Source organism: Tachypleus tridentatus, unplaced genomic scaffold, assembly GCF_004210375.1.
Source record: "Tachypleus tridentatus isolate NWPU-2018 unplaced genomic scaffold, ASM421037v1 Hic_cluster_2, whole genome shotgun sequence".
NCBI classification, from domain to species: domain Eukaryota; kingdom Metazoa; phylum Arthropoda; class Merostomata; order Xiphosura; family Limulidae; genus Tachypleus; species Tachypleus tridentatus.
This window is the reverse complement of record NW_027467782.1, coordinates 51,589,534-51,615,389: the sequence shown is the minus strand read 5'-3', so window position 1 is coordinate 51,615,389 and position 25,856 is coordinate 51,589,534. Positions and strand designations below refer to the sequence as shown.

The window sequence follows — 25,856 nt, the reverse complement described above, 5'->3', positions numbered from 1 at the left end:
TCAGAGTCAATAGTGGAGTAATCCATTAAATCAGACTCAATAATGGAGTAATCCATTAAATCAGAGATCAATAGTGGAGTAGTCCATTAAATCAGAGTCAATAGTGGAGTAGTCCATGAAATCAGAGTCAATAGTGGATAGTCCATTAAATCAGAGTCAATAGTGGATAGTCCATTAAATCAGACTCAATAATGGAGCAATCCATTAAATCAGAGTCAATAGTGGATAGTCCATTAAATCAGAGTCAATAGTGGAGTAATTCATTAAATCAGAGTCAATAGTAAAATAGTCCATTAATTCAGAGTCAATAATGGAGTAATTCATTAAATCAGAGTCAATAGTGGAGTAATCCATTAAATCAGAGTCAATAGTGGAGTAATCCATTAAATCAGAGTCAAGAGTGGAGTAGTTTATTAAATCAAAGTCAATAGTGAAGAAGTCCATTAAATCAGATTTAATAGTGGAGTAATCCATTAAATCAGAGTCAATAGTGAAGAAGTCCATTAAATTAGAGTCAATAGTGGAGTAATCCATTAAATCAGAGTCAATAGTGGAGTAGTCCACTAAATCACAGATCAATGGTAAAGTAATCCGTTAAATCAGAGTCAATAGTGGAGTAATCCATTAAATGAGAGTGAATAGTGGAGTAATCCATTAAATCAGAGTCAATGGTGGAGCAGTCCATTAAATCAGAGTCAAGAGTGGAATAGTCCATTAAATCAGAGTCAAGAGTGGAATAGTCCATTAAATCAGAGTCAATAGTGGAGTAATCCATTAAATCAGAGTCAATAGTGGAGTAGTTTATTATATCAGAGTCAATAGTGGAGTAGTCCATTAAATCAGAGTCAATGGTGGAGCAGTCCATTAAATCAGAGTCAAGAGTGGAATAGTCCATTAAATCAGAGTCAAGAGTAGAATAGTCCATTAAATCAGAGTCAATAGTGGAGTAATCCATTAAATCAGAGTCAATAGTGGAGTAGTTTATTATATCAGAGTCAATAGTGGAGTAGTCCATTAAATCAAAGTCAATAGTGGAATAGTCCATTAAATCAGAGTCAATAGTGGAGCAGTCCATTAAATCAGATTTAATAGTGTAGTAATCCATTAAATGAGAGTCAATAATAAAGTAGACCATTAAATCAGAGTCAATAGTGGAGTAGTCCATTAAATTAGAGTCAATAGTGGAGTAATCCATTAAATCAGAGTCAATAGTGGAGTAGTCCACTAAATCACAGATCAATGGTAAAGTAATCCGTTAAATCAGAGTCAATAGTGGAGTAATCCATTAAATGAGAGTCAATAGTGGAGTAATCCATTAAATGAGAGTCAATAGTGGAGTAGTCCATTAAATCAGAGTCAATAGTGGAGTAGTCCATTAAATCAGAGTCAATAGTGGAGTGGTCCATTAAATCAGAAATCAATAGTGGAGTAATCCATTAAATCAGAGTCAATAGTGTAGTAATCCATTAAATCAGAGTCAATAGTGGAGTAGTCGTTTAAACCAGAGTCAATAGTGGAGTAGTCCATTAAATCAGAGATCAATAGTAGAATAGTCCATTAAATCAGAGATCAATAGTAGAGTAGTTCATTAAATCAGAGTCAATAGTGGAGTAATCCATTAAATCAGAGTCAATAGTGGAGTAGTTTATTATATCAGAGTCAATAGTGGAGTAGTCCATTAAATCAGAGTCAATAGTGGAGTAGTCCATTAAATCAGAGTCAAGAGTGGAATAGTCCATTAAATCAGAGTCAATAGTGGAGTAATCCATTAAATCAGAGTCAATAGTGGAGTAGTTTATTATATCAGAGTCAATAGTGGAGTAGTCCATTAAATCAGAGTCAATGGTGGAGCAGTCCATTAAATCAGAGTCAAGAGTGGAATAGTCCATTAAATCAGAGTCAAGAGTAGAATAGTCCATTAAATCAGAGTCAATAGTGGAGTAGTTCATTAAATTAGAGTCAATAGTGGAGTAATCCATTAAATCACAGTCAATAGTGGAGTAGTCCACTAAATCACAGATCAATGGTAAAGTAATCCGTTAAATCAGAGTCAATAGTAGAGTAATCCATTAAATGAGAGTCAATAGTGGAGTAGTCCATTAAATCAGAGTCAATAGTGGAGTAGTCCATTAAATCAGAGTCAATAGTGGAGTGGTCCATTAAATCAGAAATCAATAGTGGAGTAATCCATTAAATCAGAGTCAATAGTGTAGTAATCCATTAAAGCAGAGTCAATAGTGGAGTAGTCGTTTAAACCAGAGTCAATAGTGGAGTAGTCCATTAAATCACAGATCAATAGTAGAATAGTCCATTAAATCATAGATCAATAGTAGAGTAGTCCATTAAATCAGAGTCAATAGTGGAGTAATCCATTAAATCAGAGTCAATAGTGGAGTAGTCCACTAAATCACAGATCAATGGTAAAGTAATCCGTTAAATCAGAGTCAATAGTGGAGTAATCCATTAAATGAGAGTCAATAGTGGAGTAATCCATTAAATGAGAGTCAATAGTGGAGTAGTCCATTAAATCAGAGTCAAGAGTGGAATAGTCCATTAAATCAGAGTCAATAGTGGAGTAATCCATTAAATCAGAGTCAATAGTGGAGTAGTTTATTATATCAGAGTCAATAGTGGAGTAGTCCATTAAATCAGAGTCAATAGTGGAGTAGTCCATTAAATCAGAGTCAATAGTGGAGCAGTCCATTAAATCAGATTTAAAAGTGGAGTAATCCATTAAATCAGAGTCAATAATAAAGTAGACCATTAAATCAGAGTCAATAGTGGAGTAATCCATGAAATCAGAGTCAATAGTGAAGTAGTCCATTAAATCAGAGTCAATAGTAGAGTAATCCATTAAATCAGACTCAATGATGGAGTAGTCCATTAAATCAGAGTCAATAATGGAGTAATCCATTAAATCAGAGATCAATAGTGGAGTAGTCCATTAAATCAGAGTCAATAGTGGAGTAGTCCATGAAATCAGAGTCAATATTGGAGTAATCCATTAAATCAGATTCAATAATGGAGTAATCCATTAAATCAGAGATCAATAGTGGAGTAGTCCATTAAATCAGAGTCAATAGTGGAGTAGTCCATGAAATCAGAGTCAATAGTGGATAGTCCATTAAATCAGAGTCAATAGTGGAGTAATTCATTAAATCAGAGTCAGTAGTGGAATAATCCATTAAATCAGAGTCAATAGTGGAGTAATCCATTAAATAAGAGTCAATAGTAGGGTAGTCCATTAAATCAGAGTCAATAATGGAGTAATCCATTAAATAAGAGTCAGTAGTGGAGTAATCCATTAAATCACAGTCAATAGTGGTGTAGTCCATTAAATCAGAGTCAATAGTGGAGTAATCCATTAAATAAGAGTCAATAGTGAAGTAGACCATTAAATCAGAGTCAATAGTGGAGTAGTCCATTAAATCAGAGTCAATAGTGGAGCAGTCCATTAAATCAGAGTCAAGAGTGGAGTAGTTTATTAAATCAGAGTCAATAGTGAAGAAGTCCATTAAATCGGATTTAATAGTGGAGTAATTCATTAAATCAGAGTCAATAGTAAAGTAGACCATTAAATCAGAATCAATAGTGGAGTAGTCCATTAAATCAGAGTCAATGGTAGAGCAGTCCATTAAATCAGAGTCAAGAGTGGAATAGTCCATTAAATCAGAAGTCAATACTGGAGTAATCCATTAAATCAGAGTCAATAGTGTAGTAATTCATTAAATCAGAGTCAATAGTGGAGTAGTCCACTAAATCACAGATCAATGGTAAAGTAATCCGTTAAATCAGAGTCAATAGTGGAGTAATCCATAAAATGAGAGTCAATAGTGGAGTAATCCATTAAATAAGAGTCAATAGTGGAGTAGTCCATTAAATCAGAGTCAATAGTGGAGTAGTCCATTAAATCAGAGTCAATAGTGGAGTGGTCCATTAAATCAGAAATCAATAGTGGAGTAATCCATTAAATCAGAGTCAATAGTGTAGTAATTCATTAAATCAGAGTCAATAGTGGAGTAGTCGTTTAAACCAGAGTCAATAGTGGAGTAGTCCATTAAATCAGAGATCAATAGTAGAGTAGTCCATTAAATCAGAGATCAATAGTAGAGTAGTCCATTAAATCAGAGTCAATAGTGGAGTAATTCATTAAATCAGAGTCAATAGTAGAGTAATCCATTAAATCAGAGTCAATAGTGGAGCAGTCCATTAAATCAGAGTCAATAGTGGAGTAATCCATTAAATCAGAGATCAATAGTGGAGTAATCCGTTAAATCAGAGTCAATAGTGGAGTAATCCATTAAATAGAAATTATCCCTTACGTCAACGTTGTTGGCAGTGAAAAGGATTCGACAGACCAAATAAGATGGAAAGACAAAATTAGGTAACATTTTCTACTATCACCTTTCGTGAGGTGAAAGCAGTGAAGTTAACTACTATCGTCCTTCGTGAGGTAAAGACAGTAAGGTTAACTACTGTTGTCTTTTGTGAGATGAAGACAGTAAGATTAACTACTATCACGCTTCGTGAGGTGAAGACAATAAAGTTAATCACTGACGCCCTCCGTGAGTTGAACATAGTAAGATTAACTACTTACGCCCTCCGTGAGGTTAACACAGTAAGATTAATTACTAACGCCTTCCGTGAGTTGAACATAGTAAGATTAACTACTAACGCCCTCCGTGAAGTGAACATAGTAAGATTAACTACTTACGTCCTCCGTAAGGTTAACACAGTAAGATTAACTACTAACGCCCTCCGTGAGGTGAACATAGTAAGATTAACTACTAACGCCCTTCCTGAAGTGAATACAGTAAAGTTAACTACTATTGTCCTTCGTGAAGTGAAGACAGTAAGGTTACAATAAGAATCAGTAAAGCTTGTAATCGTGACAGTAAGAATCAATAAAACTAGTAATCTATATGCAAAAACGGCTCGTTTGGGCTGAGAAAACACTTTACATAGAAGAGCGAACACTAGTAGTAGTAGTAGAAGAGCGAAAACTAGTAATCGTGACAATAATAATCAGTAAAACTAGTAATCGTAACAGTAAGAATAAATAAAACTAGTAATCGTGAGAGTAAGAATAAATAAAACTAGTAATCGTGAGAGTAATAATAAATAAAACTAGTAATATTGACAGTAAGATTCAATAAAACTGCTAATAGTATGCCCCCTGCTTGTACAGCGGTATGTCTATGAGTAAAACTAGTAATCTTGACAGTAAGAATGAGTAACACTAGTAATAGTGACAGTAATAATAAATAAAACTAGTAATCGTGACAGTTAGAATCAGTAAAACTGGTAATAGTATGCCTTCCGCTTGTACAGCGGTATTTCTATGAGTAAAACTAGTCATTGTGACAGTAATAATAAATAAAACTAGTAATCGTGAGAGTAAGAATCAATAAAACTAGTAATCTTGACAGTAATAATAAATAAAACTAGTAATCGTGAGAGTAAGAATCAATAAAACTAGTAATCTTGACAGTAATAATAAATAAAACTAGTAATCGTGACAGTTAGAATCAATAAAACTGGTAATAGTATGCCCCTGCTTGTACAGCGGTATGTCTATGAGTAAAACTAGTAATCTTGACAGTAAGAACCAATAAAACTTGTAATCGTGATGCCCCCCGCTTATACAGCGGTATGTCTATGTGTAAAACTAGTAATCGTGACAGTAAGAATGAGTAAAACTAGTAATCTTGACAGTAAGAATCAATAAAACTAGTGATCGTGATGTCTATGAGTAAAACTAGTAATCGTGACAGTAAGAATGAGTAAAACTAGTAATCTTGACAGTAAGAATAAATAAAACTAGTAATCTTGACAGTAAGAATCAATAAAACTAGTAATCGTGATGCTACCCGCTTGTACAGCGGTATGTCTATGAGTACAACTAGTAATCATGACAGTAAGAATGAGTACCACTAGTCATCGTGACAGTAAGAATGAATAAAACTGATAATCATGACAGTAAGAATCAATAAAACTATTAATCGTGACAGTAAGAACGAGTACAACTAGTAATCATGACAGTAAGAATGAGTACCACTAGTCATCGTGACAGTAAGAATGAATAAATCTGATAATCATGACAGTAAGAATCAATAAAACTATTAATCGTGACAGTAAGAACGAGTAAAACTAGTAATCATGACAGTAAGAATCAATAAAACTGCATCAGTTTTCTTGAAACCGAAGATTATCTGTAATTCAAGAAATACAACCTACAATAAGGTCTCCATATTCAATTTAAATGTCAGTATTTCTGTAGGGCTCATGAGGATGAAGAAAGTCGTTAATGGGTGGACTTCTGGTATCAAATGTTAGTATTTCTGTAGGGCTCATGAGGATGAAGAAAGTCGTTAATGGGTGGGCTTCTGGTAACAAATGTTAGTATTTCTGTAGGGCTCATGAGAATGAAGAAAGTCGTTAATGGGTGGACTTCTGGTATCAAATGTCAGTATTTATGTAAAGCTCATGAGGATGAAGAAAGTCGTTAATGGGTGGGCTTCTGGTAACAAATGTTAGTATTTCTGTAGGGCTCATGAGAATGAAGAAAGTCGTTAATGGGTGGACTTCTGGTATCAAATGTCAGTATTTCTGTAGGGCTCATGAGAATGAAGAAAGTCGTTAATGGGTGGACTTCTGGTAACAAATGTTAGTATTTCTGTAGGGCTCATGAGGATGAAGAAAGTCGTTAATGGGTGGACTTCTGGTATCAAATGTCAGTATTTATGTAAAGCTCATGAGGATGAAGAAAGTCGTTAATGGGTGGACTTCTGGTAAAACTTACTTACTGGAAGTAGTCAACCAAGGCCGCGTGAGGAAAACCTGAAGTAGAAACTACAACGCAACCTCACCTCTAACATCAAATCTTCTGCTCTTCTGACGATCTTGTAAGTTGTTTTGTTTTTGTGTGTGCCGTGGTAAGACAACAGAACTTAACATATAGTGTTGAACAATCAAACTTTATATCAAATCCTCTGCTCTACTGACGATCTTGTAAGGTGTTTTGTTTTTGTGTGTGCCGTGGTAAGACAACAGAACTTAACATATAGTGTTGAACAATCAAACTTTATATCAAATCCTCTGCTCTACTGACGATCTTGTAAGTTGTTTTGTTTTTGTGTGTGCCGAGTTAAGACAACAGAACTTAATATATAGTGTTGAACAATCAAACTTTATATCAAATCCTCTGCTCTACTGACGATCTTGTAAGTTGTTTTGTTTTTGTGTGTGCCGAGTTAAGACAACAGAACTTAACATACAGTGTTGAACAATCAAACTTTATATGTGGAGTGTTATTAAATTGATTTCTTCTATCATACACCAGTACCATAAGCTAGTTTGCTTCTGTATAGTTAAGACACTGCATAGGGTACCATGACAATTTGAGACCTTAAATTTGATCGCTATTTTCATTCAAACAGAACCTTTATAACGCCCTTGGTTCAAGTACATGGAATTCTAAGGAATGATTATTCTCTCCTGGCTCGTTCAATTGTCAACATGAACATTACCATATTGCTGAAGCTTACATACTGTAAAGATAAGGAAGAATGACCCACATTAAATGTTTGGTTTCTTTATAATTTTGTGCATAGCTGCGCCGGACGTTTCTGCGCTAACCATCCTTATTTTAGCATCGTAAGACAAGATGGAAGACATCATCACCCATGGCCAGCTCCTGGGCTACTCTTCTCATCAACAGTTGGTGGGATCGACCGTCACTTAGTAACGTTCCCACGGATGAAAGGACAAGCATATTAAGTTGTAACGATAATTCGAGCCCTCGACCCTCAAATTAAGAGTCGAGCACCCTAATACCCAGCCATGCTGGGCTTATAACAAAAAAGAATGACAAATATTCTCTTGTTCTAACATTTTCTCCACAGTAATGCATATTTTCTGAGTGAAAACTTTGAGTGTTTCAAAGTATAATACATTTTCTGAATAAACACAATGTTTGTTTCCAAGTGTAGTATATATTCTAAGAAAACAAGTGTTTAAAAATGTACTGTAAATATTCTAAAAAAGTAGAGGGTTTTTTAGAGTGCATGGTATAGCCAGTAATGAAAACAATGGTTTTTAAAAACTAATGTACATAGTCTGGGAAAACAATGTTCTTTTTAAGAATAGATGTTGAGATTACTGGGTAAATAATAATCTGTTTTAAAATGGGTAAACTTGTGGGTAAATTATGGTATATTTTAAAATGGGTAAACTTATGGGTAAATAATGGTTTGTCTTAAAGTGAATAGGCTTCCTGGTAAATTATGGTTTGTTATAAAGTCGGTACACTTCTTGGAAAATGATGGTTTGTTGTAAAATATGTATATAAAAATGGCTGGTTTGGTTTGACAAAATTTTTATGTAGAGGAGCGAACAACGTTTCGACCTTCTTCGGTCATCGTGTTACCTCTTTCTTTCTTTATAAACCTGACGTGATAAACATTTTCTCAGCCCAAACCAGCCGTTTTAACATATTTTTTTTCTCTACAAGTGGGTTTTCTTGTCATCACTGGTTTGTTTAAAGTGGTTAGACTTCTGGGTAAGTAATGTTTTGTGTTAAAGTGGGTAGACTTCTGGGTAAATAATGGTTTGTTTATAAGTGGGTAGACTTTTGGATAAATTGTGGTTTCTTATAAACAGAGTACACCTCTAGGTAGATGATAGTGTGTTTTAAGTTGGTCGACTTCTGGCTAAATAATGGTGTGTTTTAAACCGGGTATACTTCTGGGTAAATAGTGGTATGGTTTAAAGTGTGTAGACATCTGGTTAGATGATGGTGTGTTTTAAAGTGGGTAGACTTCTGGGTAGATGATGGTGTGTCTTAAAGTGGGTAGACTTCTGGGTAAGTAATTGTATGTTTTAAAGTGGGTAGACTTCTGAGTAAATAATGGTATGTTTTAAAGTTGGTAGACTTCTGGGTAGATGATGGTGTGCTTTAACGTGGGTAGACTTATAGGTTTGTTAGAAAGTGGGTGGACTTCTAGGTTTGTTATAAAGTGGGTGTTTTTCTGTGTATATAATGGCATGTTTTAATGTGGGTAGACTTCTGGGTAAATAAATGTTTGTTTTAAAATATAAAACTTCTCGGAAGACGATGGTGTGTTTTAAAGTGGGTAGACTTCTGAGTAGATAATGGTTTGTTTTATAACACTGTAGATCTGAGTGATAAAGAAACCTTTTATTACATACAAAATCTTAATCATCAAATGTTTCTCGAACATTACGGCTGTATTTACATATATTGGTGTACAATTGTGAACAGCAGTATAACAAATTACACAATACATCTAAACATTCTGTTGATTAGATAATGTGTTTTAATATATATACAGAAATCCTCTCTTTCGAAGAATTGGCTCATAATATGCATCGAAAAAATCTACAAGACTGTAAGAAGCATGCAGTGAAGTTTAATAAATGTTGGAATAGAGGGCGTTAAGTGAGCTTTCAGTTGTTTTTCTTGTCAAACAATACATTAGTTTTGCGTGGGTATTGAAGGGGTGTAATTTGACCTGTTCACAAAAAGAGGAAACTAGTTGTTCTTGACCTCTCTATGTTCCAGACGAGCAACACCATGTTCTCCACGTGTTGCCTGTTTTTGTTATTGATCGCCGCTGCTGGGGACGTTTGCTCAACGCTGTTCTCCATTGGTTCTCTTCTACCGTTCTTCCAGGATCCTGGACGTCACACAAAATCTGTTTTCCTACGTAGCGGGAGTACTGCTAACCCAGGCACTAGAAATTCCGAATTGACGCTTTCCTTTTCTCCAGAACGTCAATATGGTAAGTCTTATGGACCTTTTAATAAAACGACAAAGAAATTAACATAATTAAACACAGTAGATCTTTAGTCAACAAATTATGTTCACAGGTGATCACGCAGGAGGAAAGCGCTCTTAAGGTAATACAAAGTTGAGATTCATTGTCTTATATAAAGATAAAACTAGTAGCAATAATCCATAATTATTAAACGATTAAAATCATACGGTAATAAATAATAGTAAAAAATATATACCCTAACTTATAGAAAGAGTTTATAGCCAGAAACATGGTGAGTTTAGCGTGTCACTTCATGTGACTTTAACGAGCGAAAAAATAACAGTTTTCCACGTTGATATCTACTTGTGATTTGATATAACTATCAATAAATCTATACTTGTCCTTGTTGATATGTACTAGTGATCTGATATAACTATCAATAAATCTGTAGTTGTCCTTGTTGATATGTACTAGTGATCCGATATAACTAACAATAAATCTATAGTAGTCCTTGTTCATATGTACTAGTGATATGATATAACTATCAATAAATCTATAGTTGTCCTTGTTAATATGTACTAGTGATCTGATATAACTAACAAAAAATCTATAGTTATCCTTGTTGATATGTACTAGTGATCTGATATAACTATCAATAAATCTATAGTTGTCCTTGTTGATATATACTAGTGATCTGATATAACTATCAATAAATCTATAGTTGTCCTTGTTGATATGTACTAGTCATCTGATATAACTATCAATAAATCTACAGTTGTCCTTCTTGATATGTACTAGTGATCTGATATAACTATCAATAAATCTGTAGTTGTCCTTGTTGATATGTACTAGTGATCCGATATAACTAACAATAAATCTATAGTAGTCCTTGTTCATATGTACTAGTGATATGATATAACTATCAATAAATCTATAGTTGTCCTTGTTAATATGTACTAGTGATCTGATATAACTAACAAAAAATCTATAGTTATCCTTGTTGATATGTACTAGTGATCTGATATAACTATCAATAAATCTGTAGTTGTCCTTGTTGATATGTACTAGTGGTCTGATATAACTAACAATAAATCTATAGATGTCCTTGTTGATATGTACTAGTGATCTGATATAACTATCAATAAATCTATAGTTGTCCTTGTTGATATGTACTAGTGATCTGATATAACTAGCAATAAATCTACAGTTGTCCTTGTTGATATGTACTAGTGATCTGATATAACTATCAATAAATCTATACTTGTCCTTGTTGATATGTACTAGTGATCTGATATAACTATCAATAAATCTGTAGTTGTCCTTGTTGATATGTACTAGTGATCTGATATAACTAGCAATAAATCTACAGTTATCCTTGTTGATATGTACTAGTGATCTGATATAACTATCAATAAACCTATAGTTGTCCTTGTTGATATATACTAGTGATCTGATATAACTATCAATAAATCTATAGTTGTCCTTGTTGATATGTACTAGTCATCTGATATAACTATCAATAAATCTACAGTTGTCCTTCTTGATATGTACTAGTGATCTGATATAACTATCAATAAATCTGTAGTTGTCCTTGTTGATATGTACTAGTGATCCGATATAACTAACAATAAATCTATAGTAGTCCTTGTTCATATGTACTAGTGATATGATATAACTATCAATAAATCTATAGTTGTCCTTGTTAATATGTACTAGTGATCTGATATAACTAACAAAAAATCTATAGTTATCCTTGTTGATATGTACTAGTGATCTGATATAACTATCAATAAATCTGTAGTTGTCCTTGTTGATATGTACTAGTGGTCTGATATAACTAACAATAAATCTATAGATGTCCTTGTTGATATGTACTAGTGATCTGATATAACTATCAATAAATCTATAGTTGTCCTTGTTGATATGTACTAGTGATCTGATATAACTAACAATAAATCTATAGTTGTCCTTGTTGATATGTACTAGTGATCTCATATAACTATCAATAAATCTATAGTTGTCCTTGTTGATATGTACTAGTGATCTGATATAACTATCAATAAATCTATAGTTGTCCTTGTTGATATTTACTAGTGATCTCATATAACTATCAATAAATCTATAGTTGTCCTTGTTGATATGTACTAGTGATCTGATATAACTATCAATAAATCTATAGTTGTCCTTGTTGATATTTACTAGTGATCTGATATAACTATCAATAAATCTATAGTTGTCCTTGTTGATATGTACTTGTGATCTGATATAACTATCAATAAATCTATAGTTGTCCTTGTTGATATGTACTAGTGATATAATATAACTATCAATAAATCTATAGTTGTCCTTGTTGATATGTACTAGTGATCTGATATAACTAACAATAAATCTATAGATGTCCTTGTTGATATGTACTAGTGATCTGATATAACTAACAATAAATCTATAGTTGTCCTTATTGATGTGTACTAGTGATCTGATATAACATTCAATAAATCTATAGTTGTCCTTGTTGATCTGTTCTAGTTAAAACATATAACTATGAATAATTCTGTAGTTGTTCTTGTTGATATGTACTTGTGATCAGATATAACTATCAATAAATATATTGTTGTCCTTGTTGATATGTACTAGTGATCTGATATAACTAACAATAAATCTATAGTTGTCCTTGTTGATATGTACTAGTGATCTGATATAACTATCAATAAATCTATAGTTGTCCTTGTTGATGTGTACTAGTGATATGATATAACTATCAATAAAACTATAGTTGTCCTTGTTGATATGTACTAGTGATCTGATATAACTAGCAATAAATCTACAGTTGTCCTTGTTGATATGTACTAGTGATCTGATATAACTATCAATAAATCTATAGTTGTCCTTGTTGATGTGTACTAGTGATCTGATATAACTATCAATAAATCTACAGTTATCCTTGTTGGTATGTACTAGTGATCTGATATAACTAGCAATAAATCTACAGTTATCCTTGTTGATATGTACTAGTGATCTGATATAACTATCAATAAACCTATAGTTGTCCTTGTTGATATATACTAGTGATCTGATATAACTATCAATAAATCTATAGTTGTCCTTGTTGATATGTACTAGTCATCTGATATAACTATCAATAAATCTACAGTTGTCCTTCTTGATATGTACTAGTGATCTGATATAACTATCAATAAATCTGTAGTTGTCCTTGTTGATATGTACTAGTGATCCGATATAACTAACAATAAATCTATAGTAGTCCTTGTTCATATGTACTAGTGATATGATATAACTATCAATAAATCTATAGTTGTCCTTGTTAATATGTACTAGTGATCTGATATAACTAACAAAAAATCTATAGTTATCCTTGTTGATATGTACTAGTGATCTGATATAACTATCAATAAATCTGTAGTTGTCCTTGTTGATATGTACTAGTGGTCTGATATAACTAACAATAAATCTATAGATGTCCTTGTTGATATGTACTAGTGATCTGATATAACTATCAATAAATCTATAGTTGTCCTTGTTGATATGTACTAGTGATCTGATATAACTAACAATAAATCTATAGTTGTCCTTGTTGATATGTACTAGTGATCTCATATAACTATCAATAAATCTATAGTTGTCCTTGTTGATATGTACTAGTGATCTGATATAACTATCAATAAATCTATAGTTGTCCTTGTTGATATTTACTAGTGATCTGATATAACTATCAATAAATCTATAGTTGTCCTTGTTGATATGTACTTGTGATCTGATATAACTATCAATAAATCTATAGTTGTCCTTGTTGATATGTACTAGTGATATAATATAACTATCAATAAATCTATAGTTGTCCTTGTTGATATGTACTAGTGATCTGATATAACTAACAATAAATCTATAGATGTCCTTGTTGATATGTACTAGTGATCTGATATAACATTCAATAAATCTATAGTTGTCCTTGTTGATCTGTTCTAGTTAAAACATATAACTATGAATAATTCTGTAGTTGTTCTTGTTGATATGTACTTGTGATCAGATATAACTATCAATAAATATATTGTTGTCCTTGTTGATATGTACTAGTGATCTGATATAACTAACAATAAATCTATAGTTGTCCTTGTTGATATGTACTAGTGATCTGATATAACTATCAATAAATCTATAGTTGTCCTTGTTGATGTGTACTAGTGATATGATATAACTATCAATAAAACTATAGTTGTCCTTGTTGATATGTACTAGTGATCTGATATAACTAGCAATAAATCTACAGTTGTCCTTGTTGATATGTACTAGTGATCTGATATAACTATCAATAAATCTATAGTTGTCCTTGTTGATGTGTACTAGTGATCTGATATAACTATCAATAAATCTACAGTTATCCTTGTTGGTATGTACTAGTGATCTGATATAACTATCAATAAATCTATAGTTGTCCTTGTTGACATGTACTGGTGATCTGATATAACTATCAATAAATCTACAGTTGTCCTTGTTGATATGTACTAGTGATTTGATATAACTATCAATAATTCTATAGTTGTCCTTGTTGATATGTACTAGTGACTGATAGAACTGTCAAAAAAGCTAATATTTTTCTTGATATGTAATAGTCAACTGAAATATCTATCAATAAATCTGGAGCTTTTCTTGTTTATCTGTATTACCTAACATATTTAACTGGCAATAAAGCTAATAAATCTAGACTTATGTTTGATGATATGTAATTGTTAACTGATATAACTAGCAATAAATCTACAGCTTTTCTTGTTACGTTCTAATTAACTGCTATAACTGTCAATAAATCTACAGTTTTTCCTTTACATGTACTAGTTAATTGAAATAACTATAAACAATTCAAGTGTTTTCCTTCTTGATCTCTAGTAATTAACTGATATAACTATCAATAAATCTCGACTTTTTCCTACTTGGTCTCTACTAATTAACTGATATAACTATCAATAAATCTCGACTTTTTCCTTCTTGATCTCTACTAATTAACTGATATAACTATCAATAAATCTCGACTTTTTTCTTCTTGATCTCTACTAATTAACTGATATAACTATCAATAAATCTCGACTTTTTCCTACTTGGTCTCTACTAATTAACTGATATAACTATCAATAAATCTCGATTTTTTCCTACTTGATCTCTACTAATTAACTGATATAACTATCAATAAATCTTGACTTTTTCCTTCTTGGTCTCTACTAATTAACTGATATAACTATCAATAAATCTCGACCTTTTTCTTCTTGATCTCTACTAATTAACTGATATAACTATCAATAAATCTAGAGTTTTCCTTTTTGATTTATGTTAGTTCACTGATGTAACTAGCAATGAATCTACAGCTTTTCTTGTTACATACTAGTTAACTGATATAACTGGTAATGAATCTATAGTTTTTCTTGATATGTACAAGTTAACTGATATAAGTATCAATAAATCTTGAGTTGTCCTTATTCATCTGCACTAGTTGACTGATAGAACTATCAAAAAAGCTATTTTTTCTTCATATGTACTAGTTAACTGATACATCATTCAATAAAACTAGAGTTTTTTGTGTTTATCTGTATTAGATAACTTATATAACTAGCAACACAGCTAATAAATCTAGCTGTGTTACGTTACGTTCTAATTAATTCCTATAACTATCAATATGTCTACTTTTTCTTGTTGACATGTACTAGTTAATTGATATAACTATAAACAAATCAAGTGTTTTCCTTGTAGATCTGTATTAGTTAACTGGTATAACTATCAATAAATCTCGAATTTTTCCTTTTTCGCATCTACTAATTAACTGATATAACTAGCAATAAATCTAAAGTTTTCCTTGTTGATCTGTACTAGTTAACTCATATAAATCTAGATTTTTCATGGATAATCTGTTCCAGTTAAATGATATATCTATCAAGATATCTGTAAGTTTTCCTTGTTTATCTAAACGAGTTAACTGATATAACTAGCAAAAAAAAATTGAGTTTTCCCAGATAAAAGTAATAAAATAACATAACAAAAGTTAAAATGTTTCTCCAATACATTACAACTATAAAATAGTAAAACAAGACTTAAACATTTTCTATAGATTACGAAAATAATATAATAAAACAATAATTAAACATTTTTGCTATATATTACAACAATAAAATAATATAAAATGATTTAAACAGATTTTCTATAGAATACGACAACAATAAAATAAAACAAGATTAAAACATATATTCTATAAATTACGACTGTAATATTACAAGACAAGAATTAAACATTTTTCTGTAGATTACAACAATAAAATAATGAATCAACATTTAGACATATTTTCTGTAGATTACGACTATAATACAATAGAACAAGAATTACGCATTTTCTCTATAGATTACGACAATAATATAACATAACAAAAGTTAAACATTTCTCGTACACATTACAAAGATAAAATAATAAAACATTATTTAAACAGGTTTTCTGTAGATTTCGACAATAATGTAATTAAACAAGTATTGTACATTTTTTTTGTATAGATTACAACAATAAAATAATAAAGCAAGATTTAAACATACTTTCTGTGGATTACGACTGTAATATTATAAAACAAGAATTAAACATTTTTTCTATAGATTACAAGAACAAAATACCATAACGTGAACAGTTCTCCTATATATTACAACAATAAAATAATATAAAACATTCAAACATACTTTCTGTGGATTACGACTGTAATATTATAAAACAAGAATTAAACATTTTTTTCTATAGATTGCAACAATAAAATAATGAATCAACATTTAAACATATTTTATGTAGATTACGACTGTATTGTAATAGAACAAGAATTAAACATTTTTTCTACAGATTACAACAATAAAATAATGAATCAACATTTAAACATATTTTCTGTAGATTACAACAATAAGATAACATATTAAAAGCTAAATAGTTCTCCTCTACATTACAAAAATAAAATAAAAAACAAGATTTGAACAGATTTCCTCTACATTACGACAATAATATAATAAAACAAGAATTAAACTTTTTTCTATAGATTACAATAATATAACAAAAGGTAAACATTCTCGTATACATTATAAAGATAAATTAATAAACCAAGAGTTAAACAGATTTTCTGTAGATTACGATCATAATATAATAGAACAAAAATTAAAAATTTTTTCTATAGATTACAACAATAAAATAATATAACAAAAGCTAATCAGATCTCCTATACATTATAACAATAAAATAATAAAACAGATTTAAACAGATTTTCGTAGATTACGAAGACAATATAATAAAACAAGAATTAAACATTTTTTCTCTTGATTACAACAATAAAATAATATAACAAAATTTAAAACGTGCTCCTATACATTACAACAATAAAATAATAAAACAAGATTTAAATATATTTTCTGTAGTTTTGAAAATAATATTATAAAACAAGAATTAAACAATTTCTCTATAAATTACAGCAATAACATAATATAAGAAAAATTAAACAGTTATTCTATACATTACAACAATAAAATAATAAAACAAGATTTAAATAGATTTTCTGTAAATTTCGACAATAATATTATAAAACAAGAATTAAACATTTTTTCTATAGATTTTAACAATAAAATAATGAATTATTTTTTTAATTTTAAGCTGATCTCTAATTTACCAGTCGTTATTCTTTTTATTTATTTAAACCATTCCAGTCCTAATATATTCAACAATTTATTTTGTAGAATAATATAATCAACCCTTGTTTTCTCAATGAAAGAACATTTCAAAGCATTCGATGTGTAAAATGGACATGCAGAAAACTTATGTCACAAATTTCATAAGGCTAAAATGATAAAATATTGAAGCATGTAAATAGGACTTATTATGTAGTGATATGGAAATCTTTCCTGTACACATAAGTTTGCATAACTAATGTTTTGGTTTTATTTCAAATGTTTTCAGTTTGTTCCAAACCCAGTGAAGATATGAATGTCCGTTGGTACCAAAGACTTTTATTTACACTGTACGAAGTTCTGATTTTTCAAGCACAGTTCGCATGGTGAGTAGACTTATTAAGTAGAATTCCTCATTTAAGAACAACTGTCAAAATGCACGAGTATAGATGTTTCAGCAACTGATATGCTCACTCCCATCAGCAATAATCCGTTTGAGCTAACATATTTTATAATTTGTTTGTATCTTTGAGCTAACTTTAACAATTTGTTTCTTGAGTCTTTGAGCTAACATTAACAATTTGTTAAATCTTTAAGATAACATTAACAATTTGTTCAATCTTTGAGCTAACATTAACAATTTATTTGATAAATCTTTGAGCTAAATTGACTAATATAAAAATGAATAGACCAGAAGGAAGGCAGATAGTCAATACTCAACAATCACCAACTCTTATGACACTCTTTATCAAGACCAATAAACCACCAAATGTTTAAAACTTAAATTAAAAAAAAAATGTTTTCTTCTATTCTCATGTACTAGGAAACACTATTTATAAAAATCTCTTTTTTCATGTTTTCTGTTATGTACATGAAATGTTACTTATTCAGAAGTAGAATACATTATATTAAAACAATTCTAGATTGTTAAAGGCCATGTCGCTACTTCCTGTCTTATCTTAATTTCACAATGACCTTAAATCAGCCCTATATCGTAAGTTATATTGCAAAAGTATCATTGATAATGATGCTGTATCTAAAATATGCGACTATTTATTTTCTAGAATCCATCTAGTTCAAGAAGACGATGGAAAGTAATGTTACATGCTCTTTCTAGTTGTATCCTTAACAATGAAATACATTCTTAAAGATCAACTGCAAACTTAACAACGACTTATATTCTTATGATATATCGACTTTCGTCCAAAGCTAAGAAAGAGTTAACACTCACTCTGCCACCTTCATTATGTTTCTGATTATGGTTCATTTAAATTAAATTGTCTTACCTTACAATTACATTATTTCCATCTGGTGTTTTCATATATTAATGTTGATTCTATTACCTCTGTGGTCACGTGTTAACACCGTTGATTGTGTTAATATGATGGACACACAATGGACAAACGTTGCTTATGTTACCTTTGTAGACACATCATGTTAAAGTTGATTCCATTAAGACATGAAATTAAACATGATTCTGCGACTTTCATGTTCACACAAGACTAAGCTGCAGTAGTTTCTTGGATTAAGAATATATCAAGAATATTTCATAAATCTATATTATATGTTAGCTACACTTTCATAAATCTATATTATATGTTAGCTACACTTTCATAAATCTATATCATATGTTAGCTACACTTTCATAAATTACATTATATGTTAGCTACACTTTCATAAATCCATATTATATGTTAGCTACACTTTCATAAATCTATGTCATATGTTAGCTACACTTTCATAAATCTATATTATATGTTAGCTACACTTTCATAAATTACATTATATGTTAGCTACACTTTCATAAATCTATATTATATGTTAGCTACACTTTCATAAATCTATATTATATGTTAGCTACACTTTCATAAATCTATATCATATGTTAGCTACACTTTCATAAATCTATATTATATGTTAGCTACACTTTCATAAATCTATATCATATGTTAGCTACACTTTCATAAATCTATATTATATGTTAGCTACACTTTCATAAATCCATATTATATGTTAGCTACACTTTCATAAATCCATATTATATGTTAGCTACACTTTCATAAATCTATACTATATGTTAGCTGCACGGGTATTTCCCCCAAAAAACTACTTTGTTACTAAAGTTAAAAGCGTTTCAAAAACACGATCCGCATGAGACTTAAGTGCACAGTTCGAGTGATTTCATAAAACAAAGTACAGTTAATTAACACTTCAAGCTAACTAAGGCTAGAAAATGAAATGTTTTCTTTACGTTGAAAGACGTGCTTGTATCAGGACAAGAAACATAATATTTACATTGTGCTAGCTGCATCCAACGTTACTGTCTCCTGGGAAAACATAATATTTACATTGTGCTAGCTGCATCCAACGTTACTGTCTCCTGGGAACACTAGAATAACTAAATATCACGAAGTGACGTCTTTCAAATGAAAGAAACTAATTCTAAACTAGGTTACCAAACACGAAGTTTGCGACGTTTTCAGTTGTAATACAAGATGTTATGACTTACATTTTCCATCTGTTTGCAACCATCACTAGTAAACATATCAATATTATTAAAGGGGAGTCTTTGTTGAATTAAATAAAGTAGATATAAAAAAAACACTATACCTACTATATACATATATCAAAAATAAAAACAAATAGTATCTCATTAATATATAATATTCCAAGTATATTACTTATAATGACAATGATGCAAATCTGTAGGTTTGGATATTTACGTACATATATTGGTATGATAACTTTATGGATCTCAAATTTATAAAACATTGAAAAAATAGCACTTGTATGAACCTCTGTCTCGTATAAATAAGTGTACTAACTATATGTGTACTTCAACATGTGTCCTGAATTAGTGTACTAACTATATGTGTACTCCAACATGTATCCTGAACAATTAAGTGTACCAACTACATGTGTACTCCAACATGTACCCTGCACAATTAAGTGTACTAACTACATGTGTACTTCAACATGTATCCTGAATTAGTGTACTAACTATATGTGTACTCCAACATGTATCCTGAATTAGTGTACTAACTACATGTATATTTCAACATGTATCCTGAAAATTAAGTGTACTAACTATATGTGTACTTAAACACATATACTTTGAAGACTCAGATGTACTAACTATATGTGTATTTCAACATTTATCCTGAATTAGTGTACTAACTATATGTGTATTTCAATATGTGTTTTGAACAATTAAGCGTACTAACTGTATGTGTGCTTCAATATGTGTTTTGAACAATTAATTGTACTAACTGTATGTGTGCTTCAATATGTGTTTTGAACAATTAAGTGTACTAACTGTATGTGTTATTCAATATGTGTCCTGGACAATTAAGTGTACTAACTGTATGTGTACTTCAATATGCGTTTTGAACAATTAAGCGTTCTAACTGTATGTTTACTTCAATATGTGATTTGAACAATTAAGTGTACTAACTGTATGTGTACTTCAATATGTGTCTCGAACGGTTATGTGTGCTAACTATATGTATCATTCAACATATGTCTCGAACGGTTATGAGTACTAACTATATGTATCATTCAAGATGTGTCTCGAACAGTTAAGTGTACTAATTATATGTATCATTCAACATGTGTCTCGAACAGTTAAGTGTACTAATTATATTATCATTCAACGTGTGTCTCGAACAGTTAAGTGTACTAATTATATGTATCATTCAACATGTGTCTCGAACAGTTAAGTGTACTAATTATATGTATCATTCAACATGTGTCTCGAATAGTTAAGTATACTAATTATATGTATCATTCAACATGTGTCTCGAACAGTTAAGTGTACTAATTATATGTATCATTCAACGTGTGTCTCGAACAGTTAAGTGTACTAATTATATGTATAATTCAACGTGTGTCTCGAACAGTTAAGTGTACTAATTATATGTATCATTCAACATGTGTCTCGAACAGTTAAGTATACTAATTATATGTATCATTCAACGTGTGTCTCGAACAGTTAAGTGTACTAATTATATGTATAATTCAACGTGTGTCTCGAACAGTTAAGTGTACTAATTATATGTATCATTCAACGTGTGTCTCGAACAGTTAAGTGTACTAATTATATGTATCATTCAACATGTGTCTCGAACAGTTAAGTGTACTAATTATATGTATCATTCAACATGTGTCTCGAACAGTTAAGTGTACTAAGTTTATGTATAATTCAGCGTGTGTCTCGAACAGTTAAGTGTACTAATTATATGTATCATTCAACATGTGTCTCGAACAGTTAAGTGTACTAATTATATGTATAATTCAACATGTGTCTCGAACAGTTAAGTATACTAATTATATGTATAATTCAACGTGTGTCTCGAACAGTTAAGTGTACTAATTATATGTATCATTCAACATGTGTCTCGAACAGTTAAGTGTACTAATTATATGTATCATTCAACATGTGTCTCGAACAGTTAAGTGTACTAATTATATGTATCATTCAACATGTGTCTCGAACAGTTAAGTGTACTAATTATATGAGTGCTTCAACATCTGACTTGAGCAAATAAGTGAGTGAGTTGTACGTACTTTATATGTACTTTATATGTTAACTAAGTTGATTATATGTACTCTATATGTTAACTGAGTTGATTATATGTACTTCAATATATGTTAAGTGAATTGATTTTATGTGCTATATATATTAAGTTTAAGTAAGTTTCCTGACAAACGGTGTGGAGATAAAAAGACAAATAAGAACTTTGAACACGCAGTAATGATATAATTAGAATATGTAGAATAGCTAATACATTTTGCTCTTTCTTAAATACCATTTATTTCAGGGGAAATAAAAATTTCAGAGAAATTGAGAAACGCGTCCTTGATAACATCATAGGACCAGGAAGGTATGACAGTCGGATCCGACCTCATGGTGTCAACGAAACAGGTGGGTAACCATTGTTTCATGTGTTTTCCTTGATAACATCACAGGACCAGGAAAATATGACAGTCGGATCCGACCACATGGTGTTAACGAAACAGGTGGGTAACCATTGTTTCATGTGTTTTCCTTGATAACATCACAGGACCAGGAAAATATGACAGTCGGATCCGATTTCATGGTGCCAACGAAACAGGTGGGTAACCATTGTTTCATGTGTTGTCCTTGATAACATCACAGGACCAGGAAGGTATGACAGTCGGATCCGACCTCATGGTGTCAACGAAACAGGTGGGTAACCATTGTTTCATGTGTTTTCCTTGATAATATCATAGGACCAGGAAGGTATGACAGTCGGATCCGACCTCATGGTGTCAACGAAACAGGTGGGTAACCATTGTTTCATGTGTTGTCCTTGATAATATCATAAGACCAGGAAGGTATGACAGTCGGATCCGACCTCATGGTGTCAACGAAACAGGTGGGTAACCATTGTTTCATGTGTTGTCCTTGATAATATCATAGGACCAGGAAGGTATGACAGTCGGATCACCTCATGGTGTCAACGAAACAGTTGGGTAACCATTGTTTCATGTGTTGTCCTTGATAACATCATAGGACCAGGAAGATATGACAGTCGGATCTGACCTAATGGTGTCAACGAAACAGGTGGGTAACCATTGTTTCATGTGTTGTCGTGTTTAAATCCATTAACAGTCACTAGAGTAACCATCGTCTAGTGTAATAATAACGTATCTTCACCACCCAGCGCCAACTCTTGAGCTACTCTTTTAAAACGAATAGTGGGATTGACCGTTGTTATAACTCCCCCACGATCCTCAGATTACGAGTCGAGCGCCCTAACCACCTGTATGTGATAGTGGCAGACTTAAACCTGTCTTTGTAATTGATATTTGAACATGGGGTATTATGTAACGTGAATAAACTTTGTTACACAGTAGGAATGCATTACATGAAGACTGGTTCTCTATACTTTAATACTATATGGATACAGATGTTTATTGCTGTGACAATAGTAAATATATGGGCTGGCAACTCTAAACTCGAAGGTTCGATTCTCCGAGGTGGCCAGAGAAGATAGTCAAATGTGGCATTACTATAAAACAAAAACCAAACATATATATATAAACTGGTTTCCAAACACTTGAATATATAAAGAGAGATTTATAAACATTTATACCCCAAGCATATAAACTAGTTTCTAAATACAAACTGATCAAGAAACAGTGTTTATTCTTTGAACGCCATGTTTAAACTGAATCTTCTAACCAAGGTTCAACCAGTATGTCTGTGAGGTTTCCTGTATTATCATATCACGGACCATATAATTCAACTATCTTAGAAGCTTCGATCTAATAGCTTGTTAATTATAATGCACCTACCTTCGACACGTAAGATAATTATGTGAGTTCTATATGTGTGTATTAAAGTTTATCACACATCGATCTACCCCACTGTTCCTGGTCTAAAAAAACACATCAAACTCTATCTCAAATATCAACTTGTGTAGTGTAAATATGTTTGTGGTATGAATTTCAAGTTGACAAGAACTAAGGTCCCCGGACCTTTTCAAAGTGGTACGGGAAACAACACAAATTTAAAGAAAGAGAGAAACAGCTGATAGTTATAACCTTTACATTCGTGCGTGTCTTCAGTTGATCATGTATTACCAGACATTGGTCTGTGTCTTCAGTTGATCATGTATCACCAGACATTGGTCTGTGTCTTCAGTTGATCATGTATTACCAGACATTGGTCTGTGTCTTCAGTTGATCATGTATTACCAGACATTGGTCTGTGTCTTCAGTTGATCATGTATTACCAGACATTGGTCTGTGTCTTCAGTTGATCATGTATTACCAGACATTGGTCTGTGTCTTCAGTTGATCATGTATTACCAGACATTGGTCTGTGTCTTCAGTTGATCATGTATTACCAGACATTGGTCTGTGTCTTCAGTTGATCATGTATTACCAGACATTGGTCTGTGTCTTCAGTTGATCATGTATCACCAGACATTGGTCTGTGTCTTCAGTTGATCATGTATCACCAGACATTGGTCTGTGTCTTCAGTTGATCTTGCATTACCAGACATTGGTCTGTGTCTTCAGTTGATCATGTATTACCAGACATTGGTCTGTGTCTTCAGTTGATCATGTATTACCAGACATTGGTCTGTGTTTTCAGTTGATCATGTATTACCAGAAATTGGTCTGTGTCTTCAGTTGATCATGTATTACCAGACATTGGTCTGTGTCTTCAGTTGATCATGTATCACCAGACATTGGTCTGTGTCTTCAGTTGATCATGTATCACCAGACATTGGTCTGTGTCTTCAGTTGATCTTGCATTACCAGACATTGGTCTGTGTCTTCAGTTGATCATGTATTACCAGACATTGGTCTGTGTCTTCAGTTGATCTTGCATTACCAGACATTGGTCTGTGTCTTCAGTTGATCATGTATTACCAGACATTGGTCTGTGTCTTCAGTTGATCATGTATTACCAGACATTGGTCTGTGTCTTCAGTTGATCATGTATCACCAGACATTGGTCTGTGTCTTCAGTTGATCATGTATCACCAGACATTGGTCTGTGTCTTCAGTTGATCATGTATCACCAGACATTGGTCTGTGTCTTCAGTTGATCATGTATTACCTGACATTGAAAAGTTCTAAATAATGAGCCAATGAAATCCTCAACATAAAATGTGTTCTACAATTAACTATAAAACTGTGTTTAAAAATTATAGATTACATTCAACATTGGAAAATCTGTGTTTAACTGTTATAGAGGATGTTCAAGTTTGGTAATACTGTGTTTAACTGTGAAAGAGGATGTTCAAGTTTGGTAAGACTGTGTTTAACTGTTGTAGTGTACGTTCAAGTTTGGTAAAAGTGTGTTTAACTGTTATAGAGGATGTTCAAGTTTGGTAAAACTGTGTTTAACTGTTATAGAGATGTGCAACTTAAAAAAAAATCTGTGTTTAACTGTTGTAGTGTATGTTCAAGTTTGGTAAGACTGTGTTTAACTGTTATAGATTACATTAAACATTGGAAAAACATTAACTGTTATAGATTACATTAAACATTGGAAAACATTAACTGTTATAGATTACATTAAACATTGGAAAAACATTAACTGTTATAGATTATGTTCAACTTTAGAAACCTGTTTAACTATTATAGACTACGTTGTATTTGGAAAAGTTGTTTTAACTGTTATAGGCTTCTGTTGTGTTTGTAATAGTTGTTTTAACTATTATAGATTACTTTCAACTTTGGAAAGCGTTTATTAACTGTTATAGATTACTGTTCAACATTGGTAAAACTGTGTTTAACTGTTATAGAGGATGTTCAAGTTTGGTAATACTGTGTTTAACTGTTATAGAGAGATGTGCAACTTTAAAAAAACTGTGTTTAACTGTTGTAGTGTATGTTCAAGTTTGGTAAGACC

The 25,856-nt window shown here is 31.5% G+C and overlaps 1 protein-coding gene across 2 annotated transcripts in view; it reads left to right on the top strand.

The window, feature by feature from the left end:
• The first annotated feature begins 9,624 nt into the window (after window positions 1–9,624).
• LOC143242782 (glutamate-gated chloride channel-like) overlaps window positions 9,625–25,856 on the top strand; it is a 41,350-nt gene continuing 25,118 nt past the window's right edge. The window contains exons 1-3 of one of the 2 annotated variants that reach the window (XM_076486267.1): window positions 9,625–9,803; window positions 17,751–17,847; window positions 22,282–22,385. In XM_076486267.1, the coding sequence (XP_076342382.1) occupies window positions 17,774–17,847; window positions 22,282–22,385 (178 nt within the window). In that variant the 5' untranslated portion in view covers window positions 9,625–9,803; window positions 17,751–17,773. Of the gene's footprint in view, window positions 9,922–17,750; window positions 17,848–22,281; window positions 22,386–25,856 lie in introns of both variants that reach the window. The other variant, XM_076486269.1, reaches the window with a different exon arrangement.